General features: G+C 33.8%; 1 protein-coding gene across 1 annotated transcript; it reads left to right on the top strand.

The window, feature by feature from the left end:
- Positions 1 to 4,228: 4,228 nt before the first annotated feature.
- On the top strand, positions 4,229 to 14,690 carry ufm1 (ubiquitin-fold modifier 1). The gene is made up of 6 exons (XM_073829703.1): positions 4,229 to 4,315; positions 4,416 to 4,472; positions 5,584 to 5,641; positions 9,749 to 9,788; positions 11,653 to 11,685; positions 13,487 to 14,690. Coding segments are annotated over exons 1-6 (273 nt in total). The 5' UTR covers positions 4,229 to 4,313; the 3' UTR covers positions 13,570 to 14,690.
- Positions 14,691 to 15,094: the final 404 nt, after the last annotated feature.

Consider the following 15,094-nt stretch of genomic DNA (forward strand, 5'->3'; position numbering starts at 1 on the left):
AGACTCAAGTTAGCTTACAGCCCTCCTTAAATCCAGCAGCCGCCAGCGCTATATAAGCTGCTCTCTGAGACCAGCCAGAAAATAGACCTCTGGGCAAAACGGATTATGGCAAGTGTGTATTTAAAATATGATTAATCAATTGCTCTAACACCAGTCCACCCCCGATTCCTAATCGGGCCTAAGTGGGCTTTTTGCATATGAAGAATTATGTGAGTATTACACGCAGGCCTATTTCCATCTGTGTTGCTACACTGATCCTGGGTATTCTAGTTAATTTTGAACCTGTGGCTCATCGGTTCAACCGTCTGCTTGGGTGATATAAAACATAAAAAAAATAATTAACATCCTTACTGAGTCCTCTAAACTCCTGCCAAGAAATAATGCAGTTTTTTCCAGATAAAAAAAAAGAGTAAAATACAACACTAGGCCTCCCAGAGTGACTGTGAATTAACTTTCATAACAGTGGGTATAAGAAAAAAAGCTGTGACTGACTACTGAACAAAATGAATGTAAATGTTTTCAATTATTGCTCTGTGCTTCTATTCCAGTACCTCTTTATTTATAAATTATGTCAAGTCAAAGTCTTTAAACAAAAAGGTACAATGGTAATTATTCAATTTTAATCTAAACATTGGCTTTAAAAAGTATTCTAAATTACATAATTTTTCTAAAGTACAAAGTACATGATTAAACAACACTGATTTTGTCATGAGACCTATTAGACGTGTTTGATCAATTATTATCTAAAGAAAATTGTAATCAAGTTTCAATCACATTAAATGTCCAATTTACAAAATATTCTGTCCCTTAAAATTAACAAAAAAATAGTTGATTTAACAATAAAATAGTGTTGACTATACACTACCAGTCAAAAGTTTTTGAACAGTAAGATTTTAATGTTTTTTTAAAGAAGTCCTCAGCTCACCAAGCCTGCATTTATTTGATCCAAAGTACAACAAAAACAGTAACATTTTGAAATATTTTTACTATTTAAAATAACTGTTTTCTATTTGAATATATTTTAAAATGTAATTTATTCCTGTGATCAAAACTTTATTTTCAGCATCATTACTCCAGTCTTCAGTGTCACATGATCCCTCAGAAATCATTCTAATATGCTGATTTGCCTCTCAGATTTAAAAAGCTAATGCTATTCTACTGAACTTTCTATTCATCAAAGAAACCTGAAAAAAATTCTATTCAGCTGTTAATAAACATAATAATGATAAAAAATGTTTTTTAGCAGCAAATCAGAATATTAGAATGATTTCTGAAGGATTGTGTGACTGGAGTAATGATGCTAAAAATTCAGGTTTGAAATCACAGGAATAAATTACATTTACATTAAAATATATTCAAATAGACAACTGTTATTTTAAATAGTAAAAAATATTTCAAAATTGTACTGTTTTTGCTGTACTTTGGATCAAATAAATGCAGGCTTGATGAGCAGAAGAGACTTCTTTAAAAAAATATGAAAAATCTTACTGTTCAAAAACTTCTGACTGGTAGTGTATTTTCTGATGGTTTTCTGAAGTTCTGTCTCAAAATCTGGTTTTGGTATCAAAATATGTCATTTCCATACCAAATACCATATTTTACAGTCACAGTTATGCAGATTGATCATAAACACAGCTAAAAAGCTTCCTACCACAGTGGCCATCCTTCACAAAACTAACATCTACCACAGTTTTATCACAGGTTGAACGCAAAATGTTTCAATACAAGCATTTCAGTCAAATGGAATTTATGCAATATTTATTATTATTTAACCCACGGGAGAAAATTAACCCGCCACAACAGTTTAAAATTCTGTGGAAAAAATGCAGATTTGGCAACCCTACATCCAACACGATTTAAATACTCTACATACCGATAGCGACTCTGCGATGCACGAAAATTCTATTCAATATTAGAATGTTTGCTTAGCTTTAATACAAAAAACACATACAATGAATGGCGACTATAGAAAGCAAAAGCCAAATCCCGGACATTTTGGGCGATTTAGGAATCCCGGCCGGACGCATTTTTTTAAGTCCAACAAGAGAACATGTTCGGGGAAAAGAGGACGTATGTCACCCTAATGTTGCATTTTGGTTACACAACCTAAAAACAGCAAAATATCAACGTCAGCTGACTTCGGTATTGGACATCAAATTATGTTGACATTAGATGTTGAATTGACATTGAATTTTGGTCAGCCGACGTCGCAACCAAAATGTAACCAAATATTAACGTCTTATGAAGTTGTGGGAGAAAGTGGCATTCCAGCAGATGATGTAGGATGTAGACGAATGCAGAAGTGCAGTGGAGAAAACCAAACAAAACATTGGTCAAGAATAGAAGTACAAAACAAGAAATTGTAAAGAAAAATGTTTGAGGATTTCAATATAACCCGAGAGGAAACTGGTTTTCCTTTGCTGTAAACAAAACTTGGCTCTCTCATGAGCGTGTACAACAGTTAATGTAAGTTAGAAATCATGGTTTATAAAGGTTTAAATATGGATATTTTCTCACACAAACACATTGATTCACTTCAGAAGGCCTGTATTAACCCCTCGAAGCCATGTGGAGCACTTTTTGGTGATGGATGGATGCACTTTATTGGACTTAAAATCCTAAGTCCCATTCACTGCCATTATAAAGCTTGGAAGAGCCAGGACATTTTTAAATACAACTCTGACTGTATTTGTCTGAAAGAAGAAAGTCGCATAGGGTAGAGCAGGGCACAAACTAACGCGGGGTTAATTGTAACACACATGGTTTAAATATTTCCACACATGCTAGCGTAACCAAATTTATGGTATTTACTAGTTACCATAGCAACACTATGCAGAGAAAAAAAGCGCCAAAATTCAAAAGCCTTTTGAAGATATTGCTGAATATTTATTTTACCATAGTAAAAGTACATTTCTGGCTGAAGTAAACTTTTCATTTCAGTTTTTAGTATTCATTTAAAATTAGACAAATCTGCTATTATTTTAATTTCCAGTTTGTTATTTATCAGTTTAGATAGTTTATTAATGCTTCGCAAACCAGCAGAAGACACTAACCTGTATTATATTCCAGTTGCCGGATGGGGAAGGTTGTAACACTGTGTTACAATATGCCCCGCTGTTATTAAACTATGCTATTCTATGACATTAGCGGTGCAATTTACACTACTTACTTCTAAGGATTTTGATAAGAAACCACAAGAAACAGGTGAATAAAGGCTGACAATCAATGTTTAATGTTCAGAAGTTATTATTTCAAGAAATGTAAAGCATTTTGGCTCGTTTATGTGTGTCGTGTTCTATGAGATCTGTGTGTGGAGGAGTGGAGTGATATGTTCATTGTCAAACTCCAAAATTAGATTTTTTTTTTTTTTTAAACGTCATTACTTTATTTGAAAAGGTTAACACATGTATTTTATTGACAAAATATTTTAGTTTGTTGTGTATATTTTTTTCATTCGATCAGATAACATTTTAAGCTGTCATATGGTCGTGTTACAACGTGCCCCTCACATGTTACCCCACCTACGGGGCATGTTGTCACGTTTCACTTACTTACTTTTGAGGTAAATAACGAAAAACGTATACACTGTAAATATGAAACAAAGCAATATATTTGTACTAGACAAGTGTGAAAATAATGTGGATAAAAAATGTACTCTGAACCCCAAGTGGATTTACATAAACCGCGAAATTCAAAAAGTGTTAGGTTGTGCCCCGCTCTCCCCTATTCGTCTGAAAGAAGAAAGTCATATACACCTAGGATGGGTTGAGTAAATCATTTCATTTTTGGGCAAACTATCCCTTTAACCGGCTGTTCTAAATGTTATGTATAATATGCATAAAACCAGTTCCTTTTATCATTTGAAACTTAAAAAAAACTTTTTTTGTGAAATGTTTTGAGTTAAAAGTGCCTGTGTTGCAGGTTATTTCTTTTAAGTATGACTTTTCGCGCCGCTGTATATGCAATTCAGCAGTGTTTCCCTTCATTTTACATTCTCTTAGAACCCTCAGGTGCATTAACAACACACTTTACGGTAAAAAAAAAAAAAAAAAAGGGGCTTGCAATGCCTGACTGAAATGCACAAGCCGAAACATTTTCTGTTTTGTCTGCTCCTAATATTTTTTTTTAATTCTCTAAAATACATAAATAAGAGCGAATCGGTTAAGTGTAACATTAAGAGATTAATAAAGAAGGAAAAATAAAGAACGACGGAAAAGAGAGGTCCATTGAACAGATGACGTGTTACAGCGGGTCCTTGCTTCTTCCGGGTCGCGGCGTAAACAGTGTACGGTCCTGTCACACAAGTCAGTAAAATGTAAGTAAACCATTTATCATATACCAGCACTTTATTGTAGTGATATTATGTGTTTTATCTAATAATAAACTCCGTGAATATGTGTCTCTGTCTGCATTAGGTCGAAAGTAACGTTTAAAATCACGCTGACGTCGGACCCTCGGTTACCATATAAAGTGTGAGTGACACATCATTCAACACATGACACAAACGAAACATTAATATTCATGTTTTAACAGATTCATTAGCCCTGATATGATTGATTCAGATATGAACGTTTATGATTATTATGTGGCCCAGCTCTTTAGTTTGAATAGCTAAGTTAAATAGTGTTTTTTGCTCTTGATTATTTAATTAATTAATTCATTCCTTCATTCATTTATTTTTCTGTTAAGTATGTAATTAGTAAAATAATTGCCTGACTGGGGAATTAAACAGCCACTTCTAGTATTAACGTTTAGTTTTAACACAGCTGTCAACTGAGAAATGTAAGACAGTCCTCTAAGCCTAGATAAAAGAAGTTAAACGTTTTATCTCCTAGATATCTAGATAATTCTAGATTGATTAATTATAGTACATGAACAAAGATATAGATAAATGCGCAAACCCATCTGTCAAAATCCGTAGAATATAGATAGTGAGTGCTATTGAAGTTGAAGTGGAGCTTTTTGCCTCATTCTTAGGAAACAGTCTTTAAAGATATGTTTTGCAATTGAAATCTACAGATTAAAATAGATCAACTGTTGTAAAACCGTATCTTGGATGTTTTCTTTCCTCTAGTCTGAAAGAAGCAGGACATGTTATGGAAGAAAAGCCAAAAACCTAAAAATTGACCAGTGCATTAAAAAGAGTTCTCTATCTGTCTGCTGTGATTGCAATCACCATATAATAGTAGTGCTGTGGTCTGTGTTAATCTATGGATGTCATACTGTGTCTGATGGATGGCAGACTCTCATGATGTGTGGGTGTCTGTCAAGGGCCATTCAAACAGGCTGATTTACCAGCTCACCTGCAATACTGATGGTTGCTGGCCATTTTGGATGATTAATTACATGTCAAATCTTTGCAAGTATCTTTGATCTCTTTGAGTGGCTGGTTAAGATGATCAAAGAATCATTTGAAAAAGCATAATTGCTTTTAATGTGCTCTGGTTTAAAACAGAATTAGACAGTAAGATATTTTGTGCTGTTTCTGGACACACACATTCAGGGTAGTTTTCATTATGTGTGTGTGTGTGTGTGTGTGTGTTTACTGTTGCACCAATTTTCATTGCCATAATTGTATTTCAGATTAAGCGTACCTGAGAGCACGCCGTTCACGGCAGTTTTGAAATTTGCAGCGGAAGAGGTGAGTTGATTCATTTTCTGTTTTTAATGAGTGTTCACCATCTCATTTCAACATAATTTAAAAATGTAGCGCTCTGCATTTGTCATTAGATTTAGGTACTTATTACTGATGATAGTTTAAAAAATATGATAAAATCCATATGCCTGACAGTAGTTCTCTACAGTATTTAGAGTATTACTGACTCAGATTTGATCAATTCTGTGTAATCTGATTAAATTTGCGTGGATCATATTATAGATCATGACGTGAACTTTAGCTCAACTGTAATATATAGTAATAATAGTAGGGATGCACCGAAATGAAAATTCTTGGCCGAAACCGAAAACCGAAAAAGAGGAAACCAAGGCCGAAAACCGAAACACCGAAAGAATTATGCCAATTATTAGTACCATTGCATTTATGGCTATGACTGTGTACTAATTTGACTAAAATCAAGGCATTGCAATTGCATAAATTAATATTAAACAGGGTTTCCGCGGGGTCTTAAAAAGTCTAAAATTTAAAAATCAAAATTTTAGGCCTTAAAAAGTCTTAAATTCGCTGTTCTAGGTCTTAAATAATTTTACACAGGTCTTATTTTTCCGATGTCCATGTAACGCTACCTCTAATGCTCATTTAAATTCTCTTTCTGTTGTTTCCGTGGTGTTGTAGTTCTTTATTTCACTATTCCAAATATAATTTGCTGAATTTAAACTATAAATGAGACCAGCATGCAATAGCCAATCAGCTTTCTGTTATTGGCGCGAGTCTCTCTCGGATTGTACCGCAGAAGTCAAATGGATTTAACTTTTTAGCTATGAGGAAGTGCAAGTTTAGCGAAACTGGGCTTGGAAAAACTGAATATAGGGCTTGGCTAAGGCCAGTTGCTAACAACTGTAGATTTTTTTTCTCCCTCTGTGGAAGTTTCTGCGTCTTCAGACAGAATCGCAGTATTTATATAACATTTATAATATATATATTTATAAATCAATAAATGTATTTAAAACATTAATCTCACTTTTAATTTTGCAGTGTAAATTATGTAATCTCACTGCTAACAGCCATTTAGAATTTATTGATAAATTCATAAAATAAATTTCAAAGGTACGCATACATTTCAAAAGTAAAAAAAAAAAAATCGCTTCAGAATTTTTTTTTTTAAATCAGATATTTCTAGTGGTACTTTTATGGGGATATTTTGTGTGGAATAGTATCTGCTGATATGGAAAGTTCACTGTATATCGTAGTAATAAATTTAATTTATGACAGCCATGAAATTTTGTTTACTTTTTACATTAAACACATTAAATATCACATATGCATGTAATATAATATCTATTTCCATTACAGGTTAAGGTCTTAAATTTCATATAAGGTGGTATTAAAAAGGTCTTAAAAAGTCTTAAATTTCACTTGTTCATATCTGCAGAAACCCTGATTAAAGTTTCAAAGAATAAATCAGTTATATTAATTTAAAAATTATTATCAATCAAGTATTATATTACTTAAATAACATATACATATATTTTACTGCCTTTGTTTAAATTGTTAAAATTTTTATAACACATTATCTTGTGGATCCATCAGTTCACATTTCCAACTCTACGTGTTTCTCTTCCAGCAGGAGGCGCTGTCAGAATAATATTACACAAAGCAGCGCAGCAAATGACTTTGAAACGTGCATCGCTCATATTTATTCAGTGGATAGCCTTTTGAAGTTTCATCAAATTAAGAGCTTTATTTAAGTCTTTCAAAAAACAACCCTTACACAATAGTAGGGGACTAAATTAATATCAGCATATGAAGTATAATCATCTCTCATTCATTGTCTCTGAGAGAATGCACGTCAGATGCTGAAAGCACTGTCAGTTTTTACTTTCACTTTAACATATTGCGCAGTTTTCCCGTTGCTTGTGTGATATCCATTGGCTCACCTCCACGGTTTAAAACATAAATATTTATAAAAATACAGTATATAGAAAAGACATATCTTTAAAATATTGCGACGTAACACCAACGTAAAGCCATTGTTTTTCACTCACTGGAAGCTACATCTGTCTGCGCGCAATGCGCCGATCTCTGCTCTCATCACTGGCTGCACACACGACTGCAGACACACCCCCTCTTGAAATTTCGGCATTACAAGTTTTGCAAATCGCTATCCGTGGGTCTTTCTCAGATATACTGATATACGTCCACACCGCAGAAGTGTTGCTTCAGACAAGCATGTGCAGGCTGCGGTTTCTGTTTGCGTCAACATGCTGTTTCGGCCATGTTGTTTCGGTGATAAAAGTCTTACCTTTGGGCCATTTTCAGCCGAAAATTTTCGGTGGCCAAATATTCGGTGCATCCCTAAATAATAGTGTCCTTTTTGAGTCTCTCTGGTAATGATTTAACCTCTTTTGAAACACGCTCTCTTATCTCTGTGTCCGCAGCCTCTCTTGTTAAAATCAAATAAAAGTGACCCTGTTGACAAGTGTACATACACTTGATTCTTAATACTGTTCCCACAAATTCTTCGTTTTTTGCAGCATTTTTGTGTATTTGAACCCTTTGCAACAATGATGGTATTTTTTTTTTTATCAGTCTTTTCACACTGAGAGACTCATATGCAGGTTGGGTGAAAACTTTTTAAATTTGCAGAGCAGGGTAAATGTAACTTATTTTGTCTTCTGGGGAACATTTAAGTATCTTCTGTAGCTTCTGCAGGGCAGTACTAAATTAAAAAAAATGATATATAGGTAAAATAAGAAAAATGTACACACCTTCATTTTGTTCAAAAGTTTACAACCCTGGCTCTTAATGCATCGTTTCTCCTTCTGGAGCATCAGTGAGCATTTGAACCTTCTGTAATAGTTGCATATGAGTCCCTCAGTTGTCCTCAGTGTAAAAAGATGGATCTCAATATCATACAGTAATTGTTGGAAAGTTGCAAATACACAAAAATGCTGAAAAACCAAAGAATTTGTGGGATTTTACTGAAGGATTTTTTTCCTTGTGGACTATATGTAAATGTCTTCTATGTGAAATATCTTATTAATGTCAGTACTAAATAAAAAATAACATGCATTTTGTATAATCCCTATTATTTTTGTAAAATAACTAACATTTTGCAGATTCTGCAAGGTGTATGAAAACTTTTGACTTCAACTGTATATTGGTTTTATTCTATTTTACTCTATCAGAAAATCCTACTTGTTTGACTACTTCATTTTGAAATCTTGCATAGGCAAAGAGTATAGACCAACTATTTAAACTGGAAAAAGTAAGGTCTAATTTAAAGCTGATACAGCAATGAAAAAAAAAAAACCACAATAATGGCTGATAACAATATGCTTCTGTTGTGATTAGCCATAAGTCTTATCCTTATGAAAATAGGGTCAAATTTGACAGAACCCTCTTGATTTCCAGTAGACTGTCTGGTTTGTTTCACGGCTGTATTTAAGGCACACAGATCTATGGCATGGCAGGATGATGTTGCAAATTAGCTTGGGTCGTCGCTCCTTTTTTGACATAATGAAATGCCAAGTCTGACAACCTCATAATAGGAAGATGGAATGCATCAAGTGGAAGCCAGAAAGAATGATAAAGTGCCTTTTTAAAAATGCACAGGCTTATTTGCTGCTGACAAAACTAACTGACAAAAAAATAGGCAAAGGACAATGAGAAACTGAATTTCAGTGAATTTAATATGCATTCCTATGCAGTATAAACAGTTATACACTTGAGTTTGCTGGTCACTAATTCTGACAGGTTCTTGCTTCCCATCAGATTTATTCTGTTCAGGATTGTAGGAATGCCTTCAGGTCACTTGGAAAGTTTTCCTAAGCCCCTTCAGAATGAATTTGCCTGTTTATTTTTCTTTTCAATGGCTCTTCGTGACAGTGACAGTTTCTTCTAAGCTCAGCCCAGAGAGCTCTTTCCTCACAAGTTTGAAGGCTTCTGTTCTCTTGCACAGACTCTTTAAATCACCTGACACAAACACAGACTCAAGTTGATTTTTTTCTTATCCTCGCCTGACAAAAGGACTGTGCAGGGCTGTTTATGGGACATATTTAGCTGTCAGCATAAGTTGTTGATGGATTGAACAATAAAACTTGTTTTCTTTTTTTTTGTGTGCATTTAAAGTTTAAAGTGCCAGCAGCCACCAGTGCCATCATTACAAATGGTAAGTTGTTGATATTATTATTATCGTTATTATCATTATAATGCTAATATTTGATCATTTTGACTGCCTATTATATACTACCAGTCAAAGTTTTTGTACAGTAAGATTTTTAATGGTTTTTTAAAGTGTTTTAAAGCCTGCATTTATTTGATCCAAAGTACAAAAGCAGTAAAATTGTGAAAACATTTTTACTGTTTAAAATACCTTTTTCTATTTGAATATATTTTAAAATGTAATTTATTCCTGTGATTAAAGCTACATTTTCAGCATCATTACTCCAGTCTTCAGTGTCACATTATCCTTCAGAAATCATTCTATTAAGCTGATTTGCTCTTCAAGAAACATTATTTTATTATTATTATTATTAATGTTTTAAAAAAAGTTGAGTACATTTTTTTAGGATTCTTTGATGAATAAAAAGATCCAAAGATCAGCATTTATCTGAAATTAAAAGCTTTGGTAACATGTTTTGAATTGATCCAAAATGATGATAATTACATTTATAGAAAAGATTTCTATTTCAGATAAATGCTGTTTTTCTGAACGTTCTATTCATCAAAGAAACCTGAAAAAAATCTACTTAGCTGTTTTCAACATAATAATAGTAAATGTTTTTTTGAGCAGCAAATCAGAATAATAGAATGATTTCTGAAGGATCATGTGACTGGAGTAATGATGCTAAAAATTGCAGATTTGAAATCCAGAAATAAATTACATTTTGAAATACATTCAAATAGAAAACAGCTATTTTAAATAGTAAGAAATATTTCTGTTACTGTTTTTGCTGTACTCTGGATCAAATAGAGGCAGTCTTGGTGAGCAGAATAGACTTCTTTAAAAGCATTAAAATCTTACTGTTCAGTAATATAATTTATATTATATTATAAATAAATTAATTGATCCAAAAATTTTAATTTGCTGAAAATGTATTCATTCTAAAGCCACCAAAGATGTAGATGAGTTTGTCCATAATAAGTCCATAATATTGCTAAATGTTCTTTAGGGAACCCTTTTTTTTTTTTCTTTTTTTTCTTTTTTTTTAAATAATGGATATGGATTATTTTTACTAACATTGTCTTCCTAGTAAAATAATTTTAGAGCTTAGCAAAACTAGAAAAATAAATGTTTTTTTCCCCCCAATAGTAATTCTACTTTTAAAAATGTCATATGTTCAGATTTTCCCAGACCTTGGGAAAAAAAACGGTTGTTGAAAATAAGAAATATCTTGATTTTTAGTTGTTTCAAGATATTTTAATGCTTACTTTAAATTATTTTGAGTGATCATGGGCTGGGCCCTCTGAAAGTTCGCTGAGGCCCTCTAGTGGGCCCCAGCCCCCTGGTTTCAAAACCAGTTGTTTAAACCAAAGTATAACATTTCAAAGCAGCCAAACTTATAAAACAAACACCTGCGAACCACCAGAACACCCTAGGCAGGTTCTCACATCATCTTAGCATCTTTATTGAATTGAGTTCTTTGTTAACTGCACTAAAAAAAAAAAAGCACAACTGCAGTAGCTCAAATTACAAACAAAATTATTATTTTTTTAAATGATTCAGACAAAACATCTGCTGAATCCTTCACTTAATGAATTCACTCAGAATGAACTCTTGCAAAATGATATGGCTATTCTGAGAGACTACAGAGGCTATGCTGTGTCATGAGTAATTCTTCAACAAATCATAAACAGACTGAAGACATAACTCAGCACTCAACAAAATGAGATTGTTTGAATTGTGATTGTTCAGCGTTTCAGCACTTCAAGAGTGTCTCTGTGCTCTCGCCCATCTGTCTGATTCATTGATTGTCTTTAAGAATAATGTATTCACATTGCGACGCTAATGCTGATGATTATTATTTGTGTAGATGGCATCGGAATCAACCCGGCGCAGACAGCAGGTCGGTGACGCTCCTTCACTCTGCAGCAGCATCTGGGTGTAATACATGTCATTTTGATAGCTGTAAATTATTTAGATATATCCAAATGTCCCACAGGACTGAAACCAGTGATATTTTAGTTCATGTTTTTTGGTTTATTGATGCTTCTGTGTTTTTTAAACTCCCTTTTCCCTGCATTTTCTCATAGCCATCTTATGAAATGATACCTTACTGTTTACTTGCACGGCTGCGATTTTCCTGCCTATCTTTCATAATCACTCGCATGCAAATGAATGGATCCTTCTGTTTACCGCCTCATATTGTTCATGTTTATCGGCCTGGGGACCTTTTGAGAGATCGAATGATTTCCTGAGACTCCTTCAATAGGCTTTGCATGTGAATTTCACATATTACCTAATGAATATTGATGATGTGCTTCAATAATACCATCCCCCATTGTTGTGAGTTTATTCCCTTGACTAAATATTTTGTTACAGATGTTTTCCACCCATCTTTACTTGTCACTTAAAGCTTGAACCGTCTATCTCTGTAATCCATGCAAGACTCTTCCAGTCATTCATGATAAAGATTAAGGATAAGGATAAGGATGTTTAAAATAGTTTTACTCACAATTTCAACATGATACACTACCAGTCAAAAGTTTTGAACAGTAAGATTTTTAATGTTTTTTAAAGAAGTCTCTTGCTCATCAAGCCTGCATTTATTTGATCCGAAGTACAGTAAAATGTGAAATATTTTTACTATTTTAAGAAATGTTTTCTTTTTGAATATATTTTAAAATATAATTTCTTCCTGTGATTTTTCAGGTTTCTTTAATGAATAGAAAGTTCAGAAGAACAGCATTTATCTGAAATAGAAATTTTTTGTAACATTATAAATGCCTTTATCACCCCTTTTGATCAGTTTAAAGCATCTATACTAAATAAAAGTATTAATTTCTATAATTTCTCTCTCTTAAAAAATACTGACTCTTTTAAATATTGATAATAATAATAATAAAAATGTGTCCTGAACAGCAAATCAGCATATTAGAATGATTTTTTGAAGGATCATGTTTCACTGAAGACTTGAGTAATGATGCTAAAAATGTGGCTTTGATCACAGGAATAAATTACATTTTCATTTACATATTAAAATACAACAGTTGTTTTAATAGTAAAAATATTTCAACATTTTACATGAATCACATTTTTAAAAACCTCATATATTCAGGTTTTCCATAACCCTGGGAACCAGTTCATTCCTTTACAGATGTTTCTATCCTGACTTACTTGTCATTTAACGCCGAAGCCATCACTGTAATCCATTATATCCTGTCTCTAATAAGCTGTCCCCATGGCGTTCTGCCAGTGTTTTCCTCCCTGAGTGCGGTGCTGCATCTAATCACATGAAAATAGCTTGTAATTTTTCATACACGTCATGGGTTGAGACCTAAATGTCAAATGAGCTGTGATTCATTAGTTTTATAGTAGCAACATGTCTTGCCTGACCCGAATACACAACGGGTTTGTATTATAGAGACATGTACCATCAGCTCTGCATGTTATACAGTCACATCCTAAATATAGTGCAGACACCTGAATAGATTTCACTTTATTCGCTGAGTGAGTTACTTATATCAGAGGGAACTGAGTGAGTCACGGTTTGTTGCTTATATACAATATACAAGTGCTTAGATGAGAGGATAACCAAGCTGTACCAATTAACCATTGAATAGATCTTTATTTGGTATAGTTTTAGCTGTAATTGGATTGTATGTCTCATACTGTATGTAATCTATTATATCCCTCTGATTTTATAGGAAACGTGTTCTTGAAACATGGCTCAGAGCTACGAATCATTCCCAGAGATCGGGTCGGAGGAGGTCGCCAGCCCAGGGTGTGACTATCCAGTGGTTTTCTGTCACAGACGATGAACATGCTTATTTATTGTCCAGCCCTGAGGTGTCTAACAGGCACTGCTGTGGCTCCAAATCTTTCAGAGGACCTCACAAATCTCACCGAGCTGCCGCCACAGTCCCCTTCTCAAAGATAAACACATGCAGGATTTGTTGTGCCCCCAAATTTCGAACCACTAGGTATTTTGATCTTTCACAAAATATTCCAGCTGTCTTTTTTAAGATCACACACTTAGTATGTTCATAAAGCATATTTTTACATGGCTTAAATACATAATGTCTACATTAAGTCTAATTAAATGTTTAAATACTGTTAAACGAGTCAAATGAATTGAAGATGTCATATTTTGGCTTTTTCTTTAGATTTCATGTTTTATGTTTCATTAATGGTTGTTTTGAGCTGAGTTATATAGCTGTTATTGCAGGCAGATAATGACAGATAACTATACGACAGTATGATTAAAGAATCTCTAAATAAGATAATAAAACATACATTTCATAGTATACTTACTTTTTTCATAGTTGAAATGAAATGTTGCATAAACCAATTTGACGTCTAGTTTCTTAAGTTGCTTTTTGTAACTTTCCTAGTCACTCAAGTCGGCGTGCCTTTTCATTAAGGCTTAAAATCATGAATAGTACATCAGGCTAATGAATGACAGTCTCTACCTTTGCTTTTACACCCTCCACTTAACCGCCTTCTCTTACATTACTGCTAGGCAGAAGAGGAGGAGGAGGTGGAGGAAGCGAGTCTGACTATTCAGTGTCATAATGGATCTTTCATTTGTTTTAATAAAAGAGCAGGCATGCTGTGCCCTTTCCATGCCACTCATTACTGGGAAAAGGGGAGAAGTGCATTATAAATACAGCAAGGCCTACATTATTCAGACGCAGACACGTTACTCTGGATCACATTTGAAAAGACATCACTTGCCTCCAGCCTCATTTGGCAGGAAATGATGCAGTTTGTTCATTAGCCATGGAAGAAATTGTACTTTTATGGAGGTGAAAAGAGCTTGCCAGTGTAATGTCAAATTTAGAAGTAAAAAGTTACAAATACACTTGTAGTATTCTTGTCATAAACATTAAAGAAAGCATGAAATACCAATTTGAATATGTTTGGCCTTTTCAATGTTAACTTAATGTATGTAAACATAAACCATGTTTCAAAGCTTTCAGAGGATAAACCAGGCTTCACAAGTCTCCGTATGGTTCAAAGAGGTACAAACACATGCAGTGATGTTGCTATTTGCATAAATTCAATCCTGTGTCATCTGTAAGAAGCCTTCTTGTACAAGCAAATGACAGAACTGTTTAATATGCATGTTAGATATTTTATTTAGGTGTTGTGGACGTGATTGTGTGTTTTGAGGGGTTTAAACAGGGCATTACCTGGCAACCTCACTATCAGCGCTTGAAGTCTTTTGATGGTACAGATGTAAGCTGGCTAAGCCTGTGAAACAGCTGTACAATCCCGGGGTCTTGTGTTTGTACCGTTTTATGTGCCTGCAA

The sequence above is a fragment of the Garra rufa genome, chromosome 23 (assembly GCF_049309525.1).
Source record: "Garra rufa chromosome 23, GarRuf1.0, whole genome shotgun sequence".
NCBI lineage: Eukaryota > Metazoa > Chordata > Actinopteri > Cypriniformes > Cyprinidae > Garra > Garra rufa.